The sequence below is a fragment of the Carassius gibelio genome, chromosome A11, assembly GCF_023724105.1.
Source record: "Carassius gibelio isolate Cgi1373 ecotype wild population from Czech Republic chromosome A11, carGib1.2-hapl.c, whole genome shotgun sequence".
Classification (NCBI taxonomy): Eukaryota; Metazoa; Chordata; class Actinopteri; order Cypriniformes; family Cyprinidae; genus Carassius; species Carassius gibelio.
In genome coordinates, this window is record NC_068381.1 from 4,224,769 (window position 1) to 4,249,249 (window position 24,481).

The following is a 24,481-nucleotide window of genomic DNA, read 5'->3' on the forward strand; positions in this document are numbered from 1 at the left end:
ATAAATTAATATATTAATATATAGTGATATACTGTATAATTCAGTGCTTTGGCGCAATGTATTTTGTTTAAAGCACTATATAAATAAAGGTGATTGATTGATTGATATAATAAAAATTACATTTATGTAATAAAATAGTTGAATTATTACATAATAAAAAATCATTGTTTGCATATACACTGCTGTGCTTTAGTCTAATTTTAAGACAGTTGTTTCTTTCTTTTGCTAATGTGTGTCAGTAGGAAATTTCATTTTACATTTCCAAACATAGTTTTTGCCATTAATTGTAATAATGCAGTGAGATTTTTGTTTGCACACGGAGTCTGACAGCAGCCAGTGCTCCACACAGAGATCTGATCTCATCATCATCCAATCCATCTGGAATGACATGAAGAATCAGAAAACACTGAGACAGACTCAATCCAAAAGAACCATGGCAACGTCTCCAAGATGCTACTTGAAAATCTATGTGCAAGTGTACCAAGGACAAAAGCAGTATTGTAGCTTTCTGATTCTTCATTTTATTTGTTGGTGAAAATACTAACGTCTTTAGACATTTGCACAGCAGTGTAATAAATAAATTAAAGTATATATATATATAATGCGTCACCAGACCTACACTGTAAAAAATAATTCAGTGGCTTAGTAAATTTCACAAAAATAAAAAGCTATATTAACTTAATAAAATCTTTTGAAATCATTTAAGTGATATTTTGAGTGGGTCAGATTAAAAAGAATAATTAAAAATCCAACAAATAATTTCTCTAAAATTTACATATATTATTTAAGTTTATGTAATGAAAATAAATAAGTATTTAACTAACTAATTATATTTTTAATATACCTTCAATATTTCTGGTGAATTCTAATAGAAATATTTGATAATTATTTACTTGTACTGATCTGTTTTAGAAACTAAAATTATTAAGTATTTCCAACCAATTTTCCTAAATAAAGTTCCAACTTAATAAATGACAGTTTAAATAAATTGAGTAAATTTCGCGGCTAAAGTGATCACGTGTGCAGCTCCGCAGGAAAAAAAAAATCTGCTTTCCTCAGCAGCGACGTCGACTAGCCATACACCTCACAGCTCCTGGTAAGTAACGTTAGTCAGCTAATCCTACTTACGTTTGTAACACTTTATTAAAAAGTTAATAATTATTAAGCATTTTCTAACAATTGTCTTTGTATTTTACGTCATATTCAACAAGTTTCGTAGCTTAATCGAAGTCACCTGAAGGACGGCTTTCCTCAGCAACGGCAAGACCCGCACTCCTCTCATATTGTGGTACGTTATGTAATTTAGCCAGCTAATACTAATTATGTTTGTGATGTTTAATTCAGAAGTTAATTATTAAGGATTTCCTAACAATTGTGTTTGTATTTTGCGTTATCTTAAGAAGTTTAACAAGTTTCGCGGCTCAAACAAGAGGCACCTGTCACTGAAGGACTGCTTTTCTCAGCAACGACGTGAACAGCATTACTCGAATTTCCTGTAAGTAACGTAGTCCTTTTATAACTATGTATATTTGCAATAATGTTTTCAAAAGTTGATTAAACATTGACCGTGTGTACGTGTACATAACAGTGTAGTTTTCGAAGTTAGTTAGTGGGGCAGCCATATGTATGTTAGTTTTTTTTTTTTTTTTTGGAGTGGGTTAACGTTCGTACTATTTGGATCACCGTTTATTTCAACCGCCATTTGAAAGTCTAACGATAAGTGTACCGTGGTCCAGCAACTATAACTATACATGCCCAATGGAAAACGATTTTGTACAGGTTCCCCTTTGGGGTCAGTGGCTTGTCAAAAGGGAACACATCATTTATGAACTTTCAAATGACAACATTCTTTCTTGTAAAAAGCTGTCACGTTGTTGTAAAACATCATAATTACTACACGAACTCAAGTATGAGCTCTTAAATCACCACTACAAATACGCCATGCAAAAGTATTTAAAATGGTGTGGACATAACATAGACTGGTGCGTTTTAATCAGCTCCCACTATAGGGAGTCGGACAGTTTAAGGCCTGCTCCATTGTAAAAACATTCTAGTGCACTGAAACCTAGATCACATACAATATCGGTCAAAAGTTTGAAAACCGTAAGCTTTTTAATGTAACAAATCCAGACCTGGTGGGTATTGAAGGACAGCGGAGGCTGGGGGAGGGGTACGTTGTTTTAATTGAGTAAACTTCCTAAATTTCTTAAGAGTGTGTTTAAATATATTCATTTTGATTTGAAATTATTTGTAATATTTTTGTTCCCTGAAACAGATCAGTTTAATTTTCCATCCTTAAATAAACTGATAGAAATTTCACAAATATATTATGTGTATTATAAATAAACAATTTGTTAGTCTAATACTAAATTGTTTTAGTGGAAAAAATAAAATATAACTGTACATTTTAGATAAAATAAACTGTTGTATTTTTAGCCCGTTAATATGTTTACATTTATGCATTTGGCAGACACTTTTATCCAAAGTAACTTACATTGCATTTCAAGGTACACATTTACAATTTAATCAATTTTTGCTAGCGCCGACGCTCTACTGTTTGAGCTACAGGAAAGCCATCTTTTGTATAATCAAGTAAACTATATTCAGAGATTTTATTAAGTTAATAAAGTTAAATATTACTGTAATATTTACTAAGCCACAGAATTATTTAGAGGGTTAAGGGTTGAGTGTGAGGGTTAATGCAATGCATATTTTTTTCAAGTAGTGCAGTTAAACAAGCTTTTTTGTTTCAAAACCATTAGTCATTTTACTTAAATATTAAACATGTTTATAAAGAAATTGGTTGAAATAATGCAGACCTCAATAAAAGCCTATAGCATTGATTTACAGCATAGAAGCTCGCAGTTGGTCTCTTTTCGTTTTTCTTTTAGGTTTATTGTTAAAAATAAATGTCCCTATGTAGAAAATTAACCTGTCCTCTTGTTAAGAAGAATGCTGTTAATTTTTGCAACTCCTCCCCCTAGTAAACGTTGTTTGAGATTTTACCTATCATATGGTCCAACAGAATGTTTGCTTCTTCAGGTGCTATTTGTTTTGTGTATTTGTCACTTTCTTGTAAAATTCAGTTTTGAATGTTAGCTCTAACCAGTTATCTTTAAAATTTGCCTGTAGGGTTCAGCTGATCTACCCGTCTTCGTACAAGCAGAGTTGGCAGAGGAGGTCATAAAAATCTACATCCTTCGGAACAATAATGGGGCAGTCAGCGACGTAATCTTGGGAATCTCAGCAGAGCCTGTTGCCATCTTTCAGGAGTCACATTGGATTTGAGATATCCCAAGACCCACAAATACAGGTCCTTCTCCAAAAATTAGCATATTGTGATGAAGTTCATTATTTTCCATAATGTAATGATAAAAATTAAACTTTCATATATTTTAGATTCATTGCACACCAACTGAAATATTTCAGGTCTTTTATTGTTTAAATACTGATGCTTTTGGCATACAGCTCATGAAAACCATAAATTCCTATCTCAAAAAAATAGCTTATTTCATCTGACCAATAAAAGAAAAGTGTTTTTAATACAAAAAAGTCAACCTTCAAATAATTGTTCACTTATGCACTCAATACTTGGTGGGGAATCCTTTTGCAGAAATGACTGCTTCAATTCGGCGTGGCATGGAGACAATCAGCCTGTGGCACTGCTGAGGAGTTATGGAGGCCCAGGATGCTTCGATAGCGGCCTTAAGCTCATCCAGAGTGTTTTGTCTTGCGTCTCTTAACTTTCTCTTCACAATATCCCACAGATTCTCTATGGGGTTCAGGTCAGGAGAGTTGGTAGGCCAATTGAGCACAGTAATACCATGGTCAGTAACCCATTTACCAGTGTGAGCAGGTGCCAGGTCGTGCTGAAAAGCGAAATCTTCATCTCCATAAAGCTTTTCAACAGATGGAAACATGAAGTGCTCCCAAATCTCCTGATAACTAGCTGCATTGACCCTGCCCTTGATAAAACACAGTGGACCAACACCAGAAGCTGACATGGCACCCCAGACCATCACTGACTGTGGGTACTTGACACTGGACTTCAGGCATTTTGGCATTTCCTTCTCCCCAGTCTTCCTCCAGACTCTGGCACCTTGATTTCCAAATGACATGCAAAATTAGCTTTCATCCGAAAAAAGTACTTTGGACCACTGATCAACAGTCCAGTGCTGCTTCTCTGTAGCCCATTTCTTGCACACGCCTGTGCACGGTGGCTCTGGATGTTTCTACTCCAGACTCAGTCCACTGCTTCCGCAGGTCCCCCAAGGTCTGGAATCGGTCCTTCTCCACAATCTTCCTCAGGGTCCGGTCACCTTTTCTCGTTGTGCAGCGTTTTTTGCCACACTTTTTCCTTCCCACAGACTTCCCACTGAGGTGCCTTGATACAGCACTCTGGGAACAGCCTATTCGTTCAGAAATCTCTTTCTGTGTCTTACCCTCTCACTTGAGGGTGTCAATGATGGCCTTCTGGACAGCAGTCAGGTCGGCAGTCTTACCCATGATTACGGTTCTGAGTAATGAACCAGGCGGGGAGTTTTTAAAAGCCTCAGGAATCTTTTGCAGGTGTTTAGAGTTAATTAGTTGATTCAGATGATTATGTTAATAGCTCGTTTAGAGAACCTTTTCATGATATGCTAATTTTTTGAGATATGAATTTTGGGTTTTCATGAGCTGTATGCCAAAATCATCAGTATTAAAACAATAAAAGACCTGAAATATTTCAGTTGGTGTGCAATGAATCTAGAATATATGAAAGTTAAATTTTTATCATTACATTATGGAAAATAATGAACTTCATCACAATATGCTAATATTTTGAGAAGGACCCTGTACTCACTTGAGTTGTTCCAAAAACTGTTTCTTGAGCTGGATTCTCCAAAACTCTGTTAATGTTCAGAGGTTAAAAAATTATCTTCTTGCATAGTAGTGGTTCATGGTCATCCCACAGAATGGGTATTCCTGATGGAAGTGTTTCTGTTATCTGATTAATTCTGTTGAAGACATAGTTCACCCCAAAAGATGATGTTGTCATAATTTACTCTCCCTCGATTTGTCCCAAACCTGTACGAGTTTCTTTCTTCTGTTGAACACAAAAGATATTTTAAGTGAAGTGACGTGACATTCAGCCAAGTATTAAAGAGTGTTGGTTAACGCAGTTAAAGGTTGCCATTGACTTTGCATAGTATACTTTTTTTTTTTTTTTTCCTATCATGGAAGTCAATGGCAATTTTCAACTATCTGTTAACCAACATTCATTAAAATATATTTTGTGTTCAACAGAAGAAAGAAATTCGTACAGATTTGGGACAACCCGGGGGGGCGAGTACATTATGACAACATCATCTTTTTGGGTGAACTATCCCTTTAATATTGATGTAAGTGTTGCTTTTATATTTTTTTATGGTTTAATGTTGAGTGTGACTGCAAATGGCTGGTATGCACCAGGAACAAAGATGTCATTTCTCTTACGGCTATCGTATTTTACATGTAATCTACTTGAATACTAAGATGGATTAAATGTTTCATAAGGTTTAATCATTTCCCTTATGGCTACTTTACAGTTTTTAATTTTTGCAATCTACTGGAATATTAAAATGGATACAATGTTTCAAAGGTTGATTTTAGACTTTGTCTTATGTTTAATTGACAAATAAATTTTCAATAAAAAATGTGTTTCTTTCTTTATTTGGTTTTATTATATTAATTATAAAGGGTAAATGGTGTAAAAAAAAAAAAGTGAATGCAGCATTTTGATAATTTATAGTCCAATATTAAGTTAAATTCACTTTTACATGTAGTAAACGTAGCACATTTTTTTTTGGTAAAATTTCATCCAATATTTCAATTATATCTACTCAATATTTTTTGTTTATTTTACATAGAATTACAGTTGTGGTGTTTTATAATTTTGATTATATCCAATTAATTTTATTTCTCATATAAAGTAATTCAGTTACTCAGATTTACTTAATTTTTTTACTGACAATTACTCAATTTAAACCGTATATTTAATTGATTTCACAGCTTTAAAATTTACTCAATTTTTTTGAGTGTAAAAATGTTTCACCAAAAAAATTGAGTAAATAATAGTTAAACTTTTTACAGTGTAGAAACATAGATACTTGGTTCTCTGCTGAACTACAATTAGAAATCCAAATTTGCTGTGAAACAACCAAATGATATCCAACAATACAATTTGCATAAAATAAGCATACAATAAGCACCACGTAAAAATTTGATACTTGAATTATTGCCATTGTATTTGGACAAAACGAAATCCCAAACTCCTGTGAAAACAAAAGGCATCAGAACCACTGATAAAAGTTTCTTACCTCGTTGGTGTTCCAGCGATGTCTCTCCTTGGGCAGGGAGGAGCATTTGGGAAGGCATTCCAGAAGCTTCTTGGGTAGGTAGATTTTCAAATGTCCATGTTCATCTGTGAATGACACAAAAAGGTCACTTAATATGAAGTGTGAGCAGGATTGTTAAAACAAAGCTGTGCTGCTCTCCAGAGTCTAAAACACAGGGAGCTGTTCTTTTTAAATTAAGATCCAATCATTTCTTTGTAAATTACTGAGTTGTTTGAATTCAATGTCACTATTGCTCAAGGGACTCCTTTAAGGAAACTTCCATGCCCAGGTGTTATGTTTGCATATTGCTTCGACAACCTTTTTTTTTTTAAATATAAAACCAGGCACGAGACCTCAAAAGGGAAGTACTGAGAAAGCAATGAAAAAAAAAAAAAAACTTGTTTTAAGATGTTACTGTGAAATGAAAGGCAACATATTTAGAGTACATGGCGTGCAAAAGGCTTTCATCCAGAAATGTTGTAATTTTGTTTTCATTGAGTTTTTTATTCTTTATTTTTATTTTTTTAAATGCTCCTGTTCTTTCTCTCTCTCTTCCTTATCACGCCAGAGTGCCTGCTCAAATACATAACAACAAAATTGGGCAACGGAGCAAAAACATTTCAAGGTTATTGATAACCGTTTGCATCAAGGGCTCAGGCTTCTTAAGGAACTCAATGTTTAGCCCTGTGGGAGAAGGTAGTTCCATATTGCGTGCTGAGCCTGCTTATGAATATAAAAAAAAGCAAAGACACTGGGAAAAAAAGGAGAATGAGAGACTGACGGAGATTTGTGGAGTGTGTCCTCGGTAAAAGACAAGAAAGAAGTAAAAGAGATGTTGCAGATTTGAGCCAGATGAAGCCTGCGTGTCCATAGAGACACTGCTTAGCAACCACTCCCACTCTGGCTTTAAGGACAAACAGATAGCCAGAGGAAAAGAGACAAATGAAGTTAGGATCACTCGTCTGTTCATAGTCTTACACCAGAAACAACGCACACTGTTGTGCTTTACCTGTGCATGAACTTAAACCCACATAACATGTTCAATTCCCTATAGAAATCACCCAAGTGCATCAACAGGTCTTTAAAATCATCCATTCAAACCAGATCGGATAACATACAGTACTAGATATGAGTATGTAAATGCCAATGCTACTAGCATTGCAAGCTCAATTTCATACTCTGTTGCGTTCCGAAATGTGTCACATTGCAATTCTGCATTCTCAGAGTTGCCACAAGGGGCACTAAAGCAGAAATGTCTGTATTTACAAGTGACTTTTATTAAGTTGTTGTTGTCTTGCAAGTTGACTTGTTCTTACTAATAGGGCTGGGAATCGATTCCGATTCGATAGATAGTTTTAATGAACCAGTAAAAAAAAAAAAAAAAAAAAAAAAACGATTCAGAGGTTATTTTAAGCTTATTTTATGTTAATTATGAGCGAGGCATTACAGAAGAGTTCATGATGTCATCGAGGGTCTTGATCTTTTTACCATCTAAAATATTTTAGTATACTAAAATACATATTTTTTAAAAGCATTTCTATCACCCAATGATAATTATAAAAGAAAACCTCAAGAGCATAGGTCAGTGGCCGAGAGCAGGACACATAAACCACGAGCTCTATCAGTTATTAATATTCTGGTTATTTTGTTTCAGTGTATATAGTTTGTTAATATTGTGCAAAGCTTACAGTCAAAGTAAAATTTACCATTCAGCTGAACTGTGCACATTTATTTTAGACTCTTCTGTCTTGTTTAATTAATTCGATAAACTCATGACCCTGTTGAGCTGTGGGCTATGAATAATTTCACTGGCAAAGCAGACAAAATTACAATTTACGTATTGTCTTTTTTCTTTCCTTTTTTTTTTATTTTTTTTTTATTTTTTTTACAAATAAAGGATACATTCCTACATGACCTATCCCTCAGTCATCATGGTCAAATTAGGTTCTTTTAATCTAAAAAAAAAAAAAAAAAAAAAAAAAAAAAACAACAACAACAACAACCGAAAACAAATAGCTTGGAGCAGATGACACCAGAAGCCAGACCCATTAAATTTACAAATGTGCCCACTCTTACAGGAAAAATAAGTTGGACGTGATGAACATGAATGTCACAGAAATTAGAAATATTCATAAAAAAAAAAAACTCGAAAGAAAGTCGTAAGGAACAGGAGACTTATGCAAAGTCGACAGTTGCTCTCCATTCAATCTGACTGGCGTCTAGGAGAAACTGTTGAGTTTGAAAAGATCTCATTTGTGATTTGCCTTTTCATTCAGTGCAGTCTCTCTCTCTCTCATGGCAACAGTTCTGTTGAAATCTAATGACCGCTTCATATTATGAATTGGGAGATCTGTGGCTGTTATGCTTCAGCTAAAGCAAAGATTGAGAAGCAAAACACAAGATAATGAATAAATGAGCAGGCTCTTTTGATAAGTTCTGCTCTTTTTCATTCCAAGTAACTCGACCAGGATGCATCATAAAGGAACGAGGCGTTAAGAAACTTATTTACAGGCTAATTAAGACTAGGCTATACTGTATATCCCTTCCTATTCCTATTCCGATTTGTTATCCCTCGTCTCTCCCTTCATCTCTGTCTCTCTCTTTCCCTCTCAGTACATGTTTTGGCAAAACAAGCAAGCGATTTTCTGAGGACTGCCATTTACTCTCATTGTTCTGCATCAAAGTAAGGGGCTTTTAAATTATGCTGACTCTGACGACTGTAGCTTTAGAGGCAAATTTTAATCACAGAGTCAGTCGCCGTCTGCCAAGCGCTGCCTTAAGCATTTGCCTTTCTCTCTTTCACGACCGTCTCCCAAGAGTAGCCAATGAGACGCAGAGCTGAGGGAAAAAGGCTTAAAGAAAACGAAAAAAAAAACAAAACAAGGCTACGAACACTGCTAATACTCACACAGATATAAATGTGTGAATGTAGGTGTAGGGGAGCACTGTAGACTATTCGCTCCTTCACAATTATAGGTGCACGCAGGTGTACGTGCCCACCATAATTAATTATGAATGTATTAAGATAAATCGCTTCTGCTTCAAACTCTACTAACATATAAAAACAAACTCACGCTTGAATCAAACACCAGTCAGCATTCAGTGCACATGCCAAGGTGCCGCACCCGCATGATCTGACGGGATCTTTGAAAAACACCCATCAAAACTGCCCTTCAAAGTAATGTCAAGCATAAGAGAGTCTCCCCTAAGCCAGTGATACAGAGGTATTTTATAACTTACCTCTTTATCATCTCACCCTAAAGAGCTCTTTTAAATTTTCCAGAAACTCATACACCATGTCAGCAGCTGTGCGTTTGGATAAAGTGATGGACAGGCTGAAGTCTTTGACGGGAGGTGCTGGAGGTCACTAAATACAGAATGTTCTACGCTGAAGGAAGTGATGAACGTTACTTCGGCTGAGTGGCGCAAAGGCACAGAGGGATCTCACACTGTCAATAAGCAGCATGTTTGTACAGATCGCGCATGTAGCTTTCAGTGACCCCAATAAAAACAACGACACTGATGGTGAGAGAAAAGCCCTAAAGGCAGTGGCTGGTAAAGCAGCTTTATTTTCACTAATAGTGTTTAGATGACAAATGAGCTGAAACATGCGGCAGATCTCTTTATCATTTTTGCAATATATTCATTAAGGTGATAAAACAGTTGGTCAGAACCAGGCATGGATAAACCATGGGCCATTTAAAACTAAACTTTCAAATATTTTGACAGACAAAACATAAGGTATCCATATTTTAGAAATAGAAATGCATGGGTTATAATAAAACTGTATTTTACCCATTACTGCGTGTATGTGTTTTTAAAGTGATTGATATCAAGAACCAGGGGCGATTCTAAGATTTTAATTTTAGGGGGGCTCAGCCCCCAATAAGGGTATGATTAAAAAATTATATTTGACTATTAGGGTAGGGTTGTATACTACTAACCTTATTGCAATCCACTATTCCATTGTATTCCCTGTATTTCATATATGGGAGTAGGAGTACTGACTGAGCCATATACAACACTGTAAAAAAAACTAATACAGTTTTTTAGATGTGACCAGTCACTGGAAAATTTTGAATTGAAAATGTAGATTTTTACAATAAAGACTTCCTGATTCAGTATTAGGACATTCATGTTTATCCTTTGATGATACCACAGCTTTTTCTTATGAAATGTATGTGGAAATTGGCAGAAAATTAAAACAACATAAGGGTTCAATGACTGCAATGAATCTTGGGAATACAGTGGTATTGTGTGTGTGAGGCTGTCTGTTCTATTCTCACCTGACTGTTGCTCATTTGCAGACCTACTCCCGCACGACAAAAAAATGTTGTATATCCATCTACAATGAAAAATAAAATTATTATATTTTATTATTATTATTATTATTATTATAAATTTTTAGCTTTTTAGCCTTTATAATCAACAATACGGTTGGTTATACATCAAGTCAGCCCCTGGAAATTTATTTCATTTCAAATCATTTAACTAACCAGCTAATATTCATTAAGAATATAGACAAAACATGTATTAATGTAATTGTCTATTGGCAATATGTTTAATCTGTTCTATATTTATTTCTATTTATTAAAAATAACACCATTATCAATTTGCCACTTCTATAAATCAATTACTTAAAAAAAAAAAAAAAAAAAATCACAGATCCCTTTACTCTTACTCTAATATATGTATCATGATACACTAATGATTCATTATTACTTAATACAAAATCATATTTAATAATAGAAAACAAAATAACTCCACATGATGTTTCTCTCTCTGTGACATTTAGTACTTTCAGACAATGATGTGTGTCTTTAATCATTTCTGTGAATGGCTGCATAATGTAATGCCGAAATACACAATAATATGTTTTGAATTTTGAAAAGTAAATTAAAATAAATCATGATCGTTTTCTAAAGTATGTTTTCATGGGTGTTAATCGCTTCATTTTTGTTGGAAGAAAAAACAACTGTCACACCGTGATAAAGGCTGAAGGTGAACGCAGCGAAGACGTATTGGTATTGGATGCGACAACACACACACCACACGCACACACGCACACGCACACGCACACGCACACACACACCTTGTACTCTCTGATGTTCGCTCTGCTCGGCGCCCCTGTGGATTGAAAAACGCGCTGAATCCGTGCAGACTCAGATCAGGGGAGGAGCCGGAACTTGATTCAGCTTGCCACCGTTTCAAATGAGTTTTTAAAGGGGACTGAAGCGATCACTAATTAATTAATCAAATAATTTTTTAGGGGGGCTGGGCATAAGTTTAGGGGGGCTTAAGCCCCCCTAAAAAGGGCCTAGCGACGCCCCTGTCAAGAACACATGCAACGTTTTTTTTAATCCAATTTATTTTTTTTAATTCAGTAATGACAGTTTTTTTTAATGAACACAACCGTTGTGTGTGTTCCTCTCAGTTTTTAATCCTCTTGGCACAATACAATCCTAAAAAGGTAAACCGATGAACGGTTTATAAAGAATAATCGTCTGTAAAGTTGCCTGCTGAAATGTTTTGACATTTCTCGCACACATCCATAATTAATGTGTTTTAATTGAGCGGACGGATCTAAATGGCAAAATGGGCTAACTGTGCAAAATGAGATCTGTACTTCTAAATCCACAGAGCCACATTTCTGTTCACCCAAGGCAAGCACAAAGAAGGTCCGTCCTCCTGAATGTTCCCTCCGAGGATTACCGCATATATGCCTTCTTTAATGACTCTTTAAGCATCTATCGTGTGCACGTACATGGGCTGATCTCGAAACAGATGGAGCTTTGCCACTGCAGTGTAAAAAGTGTTAAAGAATGGACACAAAAACTTTCCACAGCTCATCAGCTCAATGTCACGTTTTAATGAAAGCAGTCTCTTTTTCCATTAAATTATCAGCTCTGACGGGTATTTTCTGTTTGCATTTGTCTTTTCCACGGCACGCCATTTCACCTGTAGTAAGCAGTTTTTCTTCAGATCATGATGGGGGGTACATTTCCAATGCTCTTTTAGAAACTCTTCAAATTAAGAATGGTGCAATGACAAATGCTCTGCGAGCGGCAAATCTGCTTCAGAAGGCAAATTTGGAGCCTGTCTGAATAAGGAGAGGGTGACATTTACAGATTTGATTTTCTCTCTACCTCATCATACGGCAGACACCAGCCTACACAAGGGTTGCTGGAGTGTCGGCCATGACTTTTTGATCCCATTTTGGAGGATGTGGGCTTTGGAGGAAACACATTAAACTATCCTGACATGAGCAGAGATTCGAGAAAAACTAGCTTGAATGGACGCAAATGGAAGTCAAGTAAATCTAGGGCTTTTCCTGTACAACAAATAAGGACAATTGCAAAGAAAACAAATAGCTAAAGGAGTAAATGTTATGGAGATCAATTACGTCACTCGTTTCGCCTCTGTTAATGGATCGATTTTGGCCCATCTGTCATATTACAGAGATGTTTCACCGCGGACCGCAATCTGGCTTGTGAGAAATGTTCCAGAAAATCAAATCACATAGCCATGCGCATCTCAAATGAAAATTTTGATTATAATATATGAATTGCAAACCAGCACACTATAGATGCTACTCATCACCTGATGGTTTTTTTTTTGCCTTAAAATATATACAATAAAATGGGGAAAAAAAGTCAAATCCTCTAGTGAGATGAGGTGTCAGTTAATTATAAAACTTTGTATAATAAAGACTGAAAAATGCTAGGAAAAGCAACATTTACAGCTCCCAGTACAGATATTAAGGGGGTGTCTGGGGAAATTTGAGCTTTTTTCCTCCATTTTTTTCAAACAAAATTAATGTGACAGAAATGAGGGCTCATTGCACAGTAGTTCCAAGCAGACAGGGAGAAGGATGGGACTGCATGTTAATTCATCAGAAGCACCGGTAAACTTTTCTTCAAGTGGTCTTCCCTCGGCTGCTTTATTGCCACATGAGTTGAAGACAGGCTGGGAAAGAGGGAAGTCTTTTGACTTTCAAGTCAAAAGGAGGAAAGGCTTTGATATGAAAGGCAGCATAAGAAAGAAGAATGCAGCAGGGTTGACATGGTCTTTTACCAAGCTGGCATTCCAACCTCCACACTACAAGCATCCTCCATGTCTCTCTCTAGGGACTTGTGCACTGCATGGAAATCAGTGGTATAGTTATCTATATGCTAATTTCCATGGGACAAAAGGTGAATATTCAGACATTGGAGAGTCACACCCACAGTGTCTGGTCAAACACAACACAAATAGAAAGACCGTAATGCAAAAAACAACATAGATACATGCTTAGATTGCAAAGAGAATGTATGCATTAACTGAATTATTAAGTTCATGCTGTGATGATGAATTAAGCTAAGGGTGGCCTGACAAATTACCAGCTGTGCTTGATAAGCAACTGCACAAGAGGGGACTACACAAAGTAGGGCTGGGCGATCTCAAATTTTCAATTTTCAATATTTTTGTATTTGCTCAAAAAAAAAAAGGTTATTTGTATATATCTGAATAGAACAGCTGCTGTTAGAAAGTGCATTTTTTCCCTGCAAAATTAACCATTTAAACTAGTGCTAGGCGATAAAACTGAAACAATAATTATCATAACAAATAAGTTCTAGTTAAAAACTAACCAAAATTTAAATTAGATATCGGTATCGGCTAAAATGAGTTGAAAATTATCGGCATATCGGATATCAGCAAAAAATCCAATATTGTGCAGCCCTAATTTTATTATATTATTAATGTATATGTATTAAATGTATTAAAGGAATTATTGCACATAATTACAGTATTTTTTGTGATTAAGCTGTAGTTTACATTTATACTACATGTATTTAGATTACAGTTTTTATTACAAACAGGCCTACCTAGAAACCACAGTTACATTTTTACCATGGTATTGAGGTGCTATATGTTTGGTTTTAACTGTCATAATCAAAATGTACAATACTATGGTAGACAAATGGTAAATTTTTATAAAAATCTTTCTACAAATTTCACTTCGGAGCAAAAATCTCCCTTTAAACTTAAATAAAAATGTTAAATTTATTTTTGATAATTATCTCTATCAACTGATATGAAAAATGTCCTCATGATAATTATTTTGGCCATATCATCCAGCCCTAGGTTAAACCAAAATAGTGATTTTTTTACAAAAAAGGTACTAATATAAAAATATGAAAACTATACAAAATGCACTGTCTTCCTACAAAAAAGTTGCGATTGACATAGTAGCAAGTGAAATAAAACTTTCATTCAAATTGTGAATGGTTTACAAAGAGAGCTTCCTTTATAAATCACTGAAGCTGTCAATCACTTCAGCACGACTTCCCTGACTGAGCCCTGCACTTTTGCAAAAACACCCATTATAATCCATAAATTTGAACACCCATCATAATCCAATACCGTGAAATTAGTCTATATTTATATTGTGTTTGATGAAGGAAAACTTGATATTGAGTAATGTCATTTCGTTTGCATGCTCATCAGTGAGCAAAAATAAACATTTGATACTTTTTACAGAGTACTCGGACATATACCCATGGAAGAGTCTGCAAACAGTGGTCTATCTCCATCAAAAAAGGATTTGAAATTGGCTTACTAAACTTTACAATTACTAAAATATTCCCTAGTTTTATATCGTCAGCAAAATTAATTTAAATCTTATTCTATGTACTGCCCAGCCCTAACCAAGAGCATCCCTTTCTGACTCTTTGACCCCCCCAAAACAGAGCTAGACTCCTTTGGGCTAAATCAACCTCAGACCAACAGTAGTTAATAAATCCACCAGCAGAAAAAAAAAACGTTCTGCTGTGTGTATGAGAGGCGAGATCTTTTTCTGTATGCAATGAAATTTCAATTGAATTAGCAATGACTTAAAGGGTTGGACCATGTCAGTCAAACTGATTTAGCATCTACTGAAGCACCTCAAGGTCACGGATCTCAGAGCCAGGCCTCATCCAGAGTCTGCAGTGTGAACGCTTTAAAGCAGGGGGCCTGGAGAGATTCTTCAGCGAATCTGAGGAAAAGTTGAGAAGGAGGGCTGCCGTGAGCTCCGGCAACGGTTCCTCCTCCTCAGGCCCCTTTGAGCAAGAAAATGTGAATCTTGGTGCTAATCTGGGGTTTAACGGCTCGTCTTTAAAAGGCCTGGCAGTGAAGAGCTGTTTTACTGTATCTGTCATGGCAGCTTGAGCAAGCATCGCTTCAGAGAAAGGCGCAAAGCTTGTTTTAGGATGGGATAAAGACGGCTGACAAAAACAGATCTGGAATCGATAGTGTCCTGTTGCTTTTGTGCCATAATGATAAGATACCTTTTCTTTACTCACTTCCCTTTTTTCCCTGTGATTTGTGTTTCACTAGCGCCAAGGATGATGTTGACTGAATTCTGATCAACTCTGGACCACATTGTATGCAATGCTTAGTCACAGCTAATAACACTCATATAAAGCATTTTGACAGGATGATTGTGTGATCATGATCCTCATCATAAAAGCTACAGTGACAGAGTGGACATAAAGAAGGGAAGATGAGGATATAAGAATGAAAGGGAGGATGACAAATCTACCCCCCCCCCACACACACACAGGGAAACTGCCTGACAATGATTCACATTTCCTCTTAACAGAGAATAATGTGCCATCCTAAAGCCATTAAAGAAAACTTGTGTCCGGCCAGAGCCATGACATCATTTGGCACGCTGTTTTACCACCTTTTCTGATTTAAATGGGATCTGGGTCTAACTGGTCAGTTTCAATTTCACTCGCCCCTCCTGCTCCAAGATCAATACCAATCAAAGAAGTGATTGCTCTATTGTTCTGCTTAATACTTCAGCTCCTCACTGGCTCCGGGCCTTCATCACTATCAGCGGCCACATCTGCGCCATTCAATAGATCATTCGCCAGATAGCTATCTGGCATTCGGCTAATGAAGATTGTTTATAGATAAGAGATTCTAAAAGTGCAAAGCTTCTCTGTGCTTTTTACACATTAAAAAGCAGAATTAATGTCACCTCTCCAAGTTGGAGCTGTGTTTTGATGGATTTTGGAAAAGCTGCAACTACTCACGCTTGTCGTTTTTTTGTTTGTTCATTAATTCCTCTGGTAAAAGTCCAAGGGATGTATAAACGAAAATTCTTAAGGGAATTGAACTGAATTTTCTTCCCTTTCTGTTATTTTCTTTAAAAATCATATAACGTATTCTTGTAATAGTGTTCTAATATATAGTGAATAATTAAATAATCTGGAATTAATATTTTGAAAAAAAAAAAAAATTGTGAATCTGGTTCTTAAAATAATCTGAATAATGTTGCACAGAACTTTATAGAGCTAACTGATATGTATTCAATGTTTATTTCAAATGCCTTATCAGTATAATATTACCATCTATATTTAGTCACTGACTGTGCACAAGATTGACATACAGTAGGTTTTAATAATACAATACATCTTTGATTTAAAAATTACTGAGCCATCTACAGAAACACAATATAAATATTCACATGAAAATATGCAAATATGTAATAATACACTCCAACACGCTCCCATTCTGAGGCATATTATAAATGAAGTGATAACAAAACATATGCTTCTGACATGAATTATAAAACACAAGCAGGTCCTATAAACAGCACACAAATTGGCAGACACCAGATTGAACCATTGTCTTACACCTGGACGCATAAAACCAACATGCAAATCCATGCAACACTGACTAACGAAAGGCATTCAGAGACATAAACAAGACCGAGGATATGAGAATGCTCAAATACACATGGACTCAATCATGCAAATGAGTGTATGAATACAAATGGATGAAGAGTTGAGCTATGCATACAAAATGCACTTTAGAGTTCTGGCAAACAATTTGGTCTTCTTTTCTGGCCTGCAATCCCCCCATCATCACAGTTTAAAAAAAAAATGCATATCATCACTACCCTCTTCAATAGCCCCTCTTGTGAATCATGTTCTGAATGTTTGAGTCTTTAGATTATCTATAATAACCCCATTTTTGTGTTAATAAGAACACTGTACACAAAAGCCATTTACACAGTGTGAGTACCGAAGCCAAAAACTCACTGAAAGTGAGAGATGGGATTACACAATGCCCTTACAATCTAGGTGCGATTTTGTCACAGGTCTTCATAAACAAGAAGGTCAGCTCCATTTAAACCAGCTGGACCTAAAAGAAAGCACTGGCTTGGTCATGACTTAATCCCTAAGACAAGTAAAGCAAATGTGCGCTGGCACACACTGATGAGGCACGGTTCTTATGAAGAGTGACATAAGCATCCGCCAAGTGGAGCGTCACCGGACGCCCGTTACGCTAGCGCTTGACACAATTACCGCCAACTGTTTTGATAGCGAGAGATGCTACACAAGCAAAGAGCTCAAACTCCTCCAAGACAGGAGGCTGATTCTGCGATAACCTCACTCTCGTGTCTGGGCATCCCAGGAGACCAGAATCTCTCTCTGCTCTCTTCTTTGGTTGAGCAGTTCAGTCAACTGTTTGCATCTCTGCAACAAGAACAAAACCTCTCATTATTTGCAGGATCTCAATTAAATTTGATCTTAGCCAATTTAAACAAGATCTGTACAGCAGCAACTTCTCTGTTAATTGCTAGGGTGGTTTTTTTGTTGTTGTTGTTTTTAATAAAGCCTTGGCTGATAAAACACTGAAGATACGGATTACTGCGTTTGTGAAAAGAAGGCAAATTAATGCACTGTCATCCTTCCACTGAAGTAAGTCAATGGATGATTCTCCCGAGGCTAACTGCTTCTTGTCTAGTGACTCTTGTCCCAGAAAATATGCAACACCATATAAAAAAGATCTGCAAACTCATGTGATACCACAACACTCATGAACTGAACACACACTAAAAGAATTTAAAAAAAAAAAAAAAAAAAACGGCACATTTACACATATTCTAAAGAGACTGGGTGATGTGCAATGTGGCTGCCTTAATAAGTGAGTGTAGTTCATCTGGGGATTTCCACTGGTGGAGTAAAAAAGGCTACACTGGACACTAAGGAAGATGATGGGGGGAGGGGGGGGGGCAGACCAGGATTCCTCCCAATTAGCTTACTTTGACATTCTGGTTCTGTCCCAGTTGGCTCCCAAAGCTTTTCTTGGCTCAACAAAGCAAAAGAATAAGGCTGAAACGGGGTCCATGAAGAGGGCTGTCTGAACTGGATCTCCTTTTATCCTCACATTTCGACATGTCCAGGGATTCAAGGCTCACAAGCAACGTCTGCTCCTGCGTAATGAGAACCAGTGGTCCATTTCATTTGAAAATCAACATGTGACCTAATCAAAGGATTACCAAAGAGTGACTTAAGCCCTTAATGCTGCTGTTAAACCACTAACGTGACCAGACATGGCTGAGACGTATATCCCTCCAGGAGCTAAGAATGATGTTAGCCTGCTACAACTGGGCAGCAGAACTTCTGCCACTTAGTGTCCATGTTGGAGTGTCTTCATTAAGTGAGTGTCTCTTCGAAACAGCCTTGATCACTTAGTGAAATCACTGAGAATGACTGGAGAGAGGGAGAAGCACAACAAGAGCTCTCCAATGGGGAATCAGGAGGTGAACACACCCTCATCCCCACCCACGCAAGCCAACGCCTGGGCTCTGCTCAAAGAGCGCCGTGCATTGATTAGCCATGACAACGAGCTGCTGCTTCCAAAAATATGCTGCTCGTTCCGGAGCAGCATGGCCATGCATGAATAAACATCATCTGTAATGGAGCTGAATGAAAATGAGACGCTGGCCTTTTTTAAGCTGATCTATCAAGAACGGCCTCTCCCTCCAGACTCCCTGCGCTAAAAGTCACCTGCTAGCTGAACGCTGGCTTATTACAAATTGCTTTGATAGAATTTGCTAAGCTCTTGAACCTGGTAAACACACCAGGAAAACAACCATTATTGTGCTGAAAGCAAGGTTTTAGATCATATGCTCTAGAGAGTCGTAATAATTTGATCTTTCTCTGGTTTGGGCTCTGGTAATACTATAAAAACACTCTTGATGAACTATACCAGCTGCGGGAATGAGATTATACAGTATGTAAACGAATGGGCAGAAAAGATGAACAGCACTTCATAACATTGTCATGTTTTGAGGGATGCAGTAGAAAAGGAAGCCAGCTCTCTTACTGTTGTTGTCTGTGTCATCGCTGACACTCTTAGGAGGAACATGGCCGGTGTAACCGACGGCGGTTCTGTACATTCGATCCGGATTACGTATTTTCTTCAGTCCTACAGGGGACACAGTGGGGGAGGGAACAGTGAGGGGAGAAGGTCTGTGGGTACAAAAATACAAAGTCCTCTAAATTGTATTCATGCAGAGGTCATTAAATGCTTTTATTTGCGCCTTCTGAACGATCCCGGCGTATTATGATATGACGCTGCGCTAAAGTTTTTCCCTGCTCTGACTGATAGGTTCATGCACTAGAAGTCAAAAGGTCATTTTGGGTTTATTTTAAGTGCAAGAAAAATATCTGCCATCACACTTGCCTCTGTGAATCTATAGGAGATTTTCCAGCATCTATGTATTAAATGCAAGATGTACGTAGGTGTGCAATCAACTAGGCTGGCGAGGAGCTAAATCTACACGTTGAATCATACCATGATGTGGTTCTACTAATTTCTGTGGCTTAGTGAATTCTAAAATGCACTTGGCAGGGGTAAAAGAAAAAAGTGCTTTTGAGCATGGATGCACAACGTTAGAGTGAAACTAAGAATAAACACCCTGCTCATTAATTGGATAATTCATCCAAAAATCCATCCATTCATCCATTTCCCAGCCTCAAGTCAGTCCAAACTGTTTCTCATACTCTGAAATAAATGTAAAAAAATGTTGGTAACCAAATATTTTTGTTACCATTGATTCATTTTCACTATAGGGAAAAAAAACATGTAGTTTCAGACATTTTGCAAAATGTCTTTTTTTAAATATTCCAATGATGAAATCAAGTCACATTCAGAATGCCATAATTATGCCACATTTATTATTATTTCTTTTTTTTTGGTAACCTATGCCTTTAAGCAAACAGCAAAGTCTGGCACTTTACGGAACACATACAAAGAGACATAAAACACATGCAAATTACTTGAACCAAAATCTAAATAGCTAAACCATCCAACTCTTTAATTTCCCTCTGTTGTCACCTACAGTAAACATTGGTTTTAACATAGCAGTTGATTTTCAAATTTACACTAACAATGATGGCCAAGGATTTAGTACCGGAAGCACTGGTAAACTAAACACTTTGTGTCCTCTCCTTCTAGTTGACTAATCATTCCATACAGTCAATCATTTAGAAAGGGTCTATCAAGTCAAATGAAACTTCTTCAGACAAAAACTCAGCTTACTGTGCTAATTTAGTCAGGCAAAACATCAGAGAGGCTAGATAAATTCTACACAACCCAAATTGAACAGCCAGTAGTATCAGTTGTATTTTGTTATGCATTGCCAAACTGATCAGGAAACCCCAGAAGTTTACTTTTAAGCAAAACCACACAGTGAAACATTATTTCCTGATAAACTGACATTTGATGAGCAACCAAATGTGTACAATTGAGCTTAAACAGCCGGAGGTTCTTGGCACAAAACAGGTGAGTTAAAGCATGTAAGTAAGTAAAATACAAAATAACCATGGAGAAAGATGGAGAAAGAGATGCTCATTCACTTTCTACACAAATAAATATTCCACAACATGATTTCAAAACATCTAAAAGCTGATGGGGTAGTGAGAGGTGCAAACATTGTATATAATAAGCCATCGTTGTGTTGGCAAAAACCACTGGAGGAGACGCTTCCTGTGTGGAGGAAGAGAATAGAAGTGATCCAGGAAGCTGGCAAGAGCAAAGACTGTCAGATACAAATGCGTGACACCGTTTTAGGCCGTATAGGTCAAAAGAGGCAATGTTTTCCCCTGTTCTGTGGCAGCTCAAATGGGTAAAAATAGCCTAGAATCCTTCTGTCCCCAAACTTACATTACATTATGACACATTTTTCTTTCTAAGAAGTAGAGCAAGAGCAAAGCGTTACCTGACTAGACTTGCGTAGATAAATATGCATGATGAAACAAAGAAAGGTAATACCTTTTCCTGGCCAGGTCATCTCTCAGCAATAGCAAAAATGAAGATATCCACCAAAATCCGGGAAACACAAACGTGCTAAAGCTTATAGATCCGAAGTAGTGTGTTATTAATATTTTCTAGAAGACAATTCTATAGTTCACTAGAGAGCAGCACATGTGCACACTACTGTCCCACACAGACACTCCATGAGCTCTCCCAAATCAAAGAGGGCAACTTCATCACTTTGATGGAATTCTTCAATAGGCAAGCTTAGCTATCACGCTTAGTTCCAATGTGTGTAAAGTGTGTGTGTGTTAGAGGGGTTGGGGGGGTATTGATTTGTACAGCTCAATAGCACCACCCTTTGGCTGTTTTAGACCAAAACTTGCTTGACTGCCTTGATTTGAAAGAGAGAGAAAAAATAGCTGAATAAATAATTAAATGTTGACAAACTCATGGTTGTTATTTTAAGCTATCCAAGACCTAGTTTTTCAACATTTAGAAACAATCAGCATTTTTTACCCATGATGCTACATAAACTAATGTCTGAGAATTCATCTGGTCCCTATAAAAAAGCCGTTTTCCAAAATGGATCAAAGTAAACAGAAAATGATCATTTTGAAGTCGAGGGAGCGTCTTGTGAATCTTAAATGTGATCTGAATTATTTACGTCTTCCATCAAATCCGTTATATAAAATTTTTAAAAATACATATATTTTAATCTGAAGGAATTTCATTAAGACGTAATGTAAACATTAAAAGCATCCTCAAAGAATGAGCTACAAGGCGCACTCCGTTGATGTAAAGAAAGTGAACTTTAAGTTACGAACATATTAGAGAGAAAAATCAAGTTGTAATTACATACAAAGCAAATTCTAGCGAATAGCGAGAGCATGAACTTGATGTTAGTTGCCGAGCATCGCTTTTAGCAGAGGAGAGACGTACCTTTCATTTTGCTGCCTCATTAAAATTCCTCTTCAATTTTCCCAGTGTCCGTTCCAATCCAGTTTAAAAATATGTTATTATCTAAGAAGATAACTGCTGACAGCTTCAAAACAGCAGCGCCCAAACAGTCACCGTTCTGGGAAAATATTTCACACAAGACTGAAGCATATCGAGCAGCTGTCGGTGGGTTCAGGCACTGTAAGGGGGGTTCTGGTGGGGGTGGAAAGAAATCAATCACGTTTTAGAGCATCACCATAAATCTGCATTTATCGCTTTCGGAGTTAAAAGCGTCGCCCTGCTCAATACGAAAGAAAAATGAAGTAGTTGACCGCGTTTGACTTCACGGAGCTCGCTTGTTTGTCATCCCACAGGGAACGTGGATGCGGTGTGGAGGAATCCCACTCCAAACCAAACGCGAGTCATTTCACGCGTTCATTTCGACTGATGCGCTCATGTGCGCGTCTCAGTTACAAGAAAAAAACAACATGTTTCTCTTCATCTAACGAAGGCTATGGCTCGGGTTTGACTTATATGCGTGTGACTTTGAAAAATCTCTGTGCTTTGAGATGAAAGGAGTCGCGTAATGAACGTAACCCGTGATTACCTAACTCCGTTCCCGTTATTTTAATAGCCGTATCAGAGATGGCTAATCCCATCAGCTCTTCAGCTTTTTTGCCATTTCGCGATAAACACAAGCTGAGCGAAAATGTCAGTGACTTTCTCCGCCGCGCATCCCTATCCAGACCTTCATCATCTGGAGCTTAACGCTGATAAAGCAGCGAGATGAAAAATAATAATCTTGTTATTTCTCTCTTACCTTCCGGCTTGTTTTCGGCAGCCATTTCCCCTCCGCGCGCCACATCCTCCTCCTCCTCCTCCTAGCGACCGGGGGGGTACCACGCGCGTTCACGGTGAGGACGCGGCTAGAGGAGGCGGGAGGCGCGTGCGTGAATACGCGTTAGCTATTGGCCGCAAAGTGCCATAAATGACAATGGTGTTTTCGGTGATGCTTCATGAATTTGCGAAATCCATATCCTCCTTTTTATCCTTCTCTTCCACGCCATTGGTGAATTGGTTTTATTCAGGAGACACCTTTACAAAGCAACGACCAATAAGGTTTATTTATTTATTTATTTTTTGTATCAGACTTAGGGGAAAACCTTAGGACTGCAATATACATATATAAAAAAGCTAAATCTATGGATTATATTTAAGTCTATGCGACGAATGTTTGAATGAATGCATGCTTGGCAGACACCCATATCCGTTCTGCCCCACCGGTGTCGTGACAGTAAAAAACTATTTTATAACAATGCTAATCGAGATACGTGTCCAGCAGTCGAAGTACTAATAACATGCCCCACTGCATCATATAATTAGATGCTAACAGTCATGTTAGAGTCGTTAATCTGCCACTCGTGCTGAAGATGATTGTGAAACCATAATGACATGGACCTAAGCAAAGAGACGATGACGGCTTTCCTCTGAAAGGTTAGTGTTGCAAGACAGCTGAGACGCAATAGAATAATAATAATTATAATTATAAATATGGAGCCATCTGGAAAAGATGCTTCAGGTCGTGCGTGGAGGCTCCAGACTCGTTCTTAAGCGCTGTCCACTCGTGGGTGCTGAAGGAGATGGTGCTGAAAGAACAGCTCCACTCATCGACCACGTTATAAGAGTCGGTCTGCCGTTTTCCCAAATAAAGCCAAATCACGCACAACAACACAACATGTAGTTACACTATGAATGTTATTTGAAATATAGAATCATAAAATAAGAAAAACCTTTATTATTCATGGCAGAATTATTACGATATTATTGAGAAACTACATAGAAAGTCACATGCCACAGTCTTTTAAAATCAAAATGTGGTTAACAACGGTGAAAAACTAAACCTAGGGTTTACATCTCCTCTAAAACTCGCCTGAAATTAATTAAAATTCACATATAAATATACTTAAGTGTATAATTAATAATAACTAAAAAAAATAATCCAACCGCCTTACTCTTCCTTATTTTTTTAATAGGTAACTTATACAAATTATTATTTAAAAATAAATAAAAAATATTATTAGTAATAATAATAATATATACATTAAAGG

At 37.0% G+C, this 24,481-nt stretch overlaps 1 protein-coding gene and 1 long non-coding RNA gene across 9 annotated transcripts in view; one reads left to right on the forward strand and one right to left on the reverse strand.

Moving 5' to 3' along the window:
• LOC128022071 (calmodulin-binding transcription activator 1) overlaps positions 1-23,326 on the reverse strand; it is a 280,579-nt gene extending 257,253 nt beyond the window's left edge. For 6 of the 7 annotated variants that reach the window (XM_052609305.1, XM_052609306.1, XM_052609303.1 and 3 more), the window contains exons 1-3: positions 23,194-23,326; positions 19,503-19,604; positions 6,339-6,442 (exon numbers count right to left, since the gene is read on the reverse strand). In XM_052609305.1, coding sequence (XP_052465265.1) covers positions 6,339-6,442; positions 19,503-19,604; positions 23,194-23,218 — 231 coding nt within the window. In that variant the 5' untranslated portion in view covers positions 23,219-23,326. The remainder of the gene's footprint in view (positions 1-6,338; positions 6,443-19,502; positions 19,605-23,193) is intronic. The other variant, XM_052609304.1, reaches the window with a different exon arrangement.
• LOC128022073 (uncharacterized) lies at positions 693-5,998 on the forward strand. 2 transcript variants are annotated; one of them, XR_008185846.1, is made up of 4 exons: positions 693-1,096; positions 1,212-1,288; positions 1,401-1,495; positions 3,133-5,998. It is a non-coding gene; the product is annotated as an uncharacterized LOC128022073 (long non-coding RNA). The 2 variants fall into 2 exon arrangements; XR_008185847.1 differs by having other exon boundaries at positions 695-1,288.
• Positions 23,327-24,481: the final 1,155 nt, after the last annotated feature.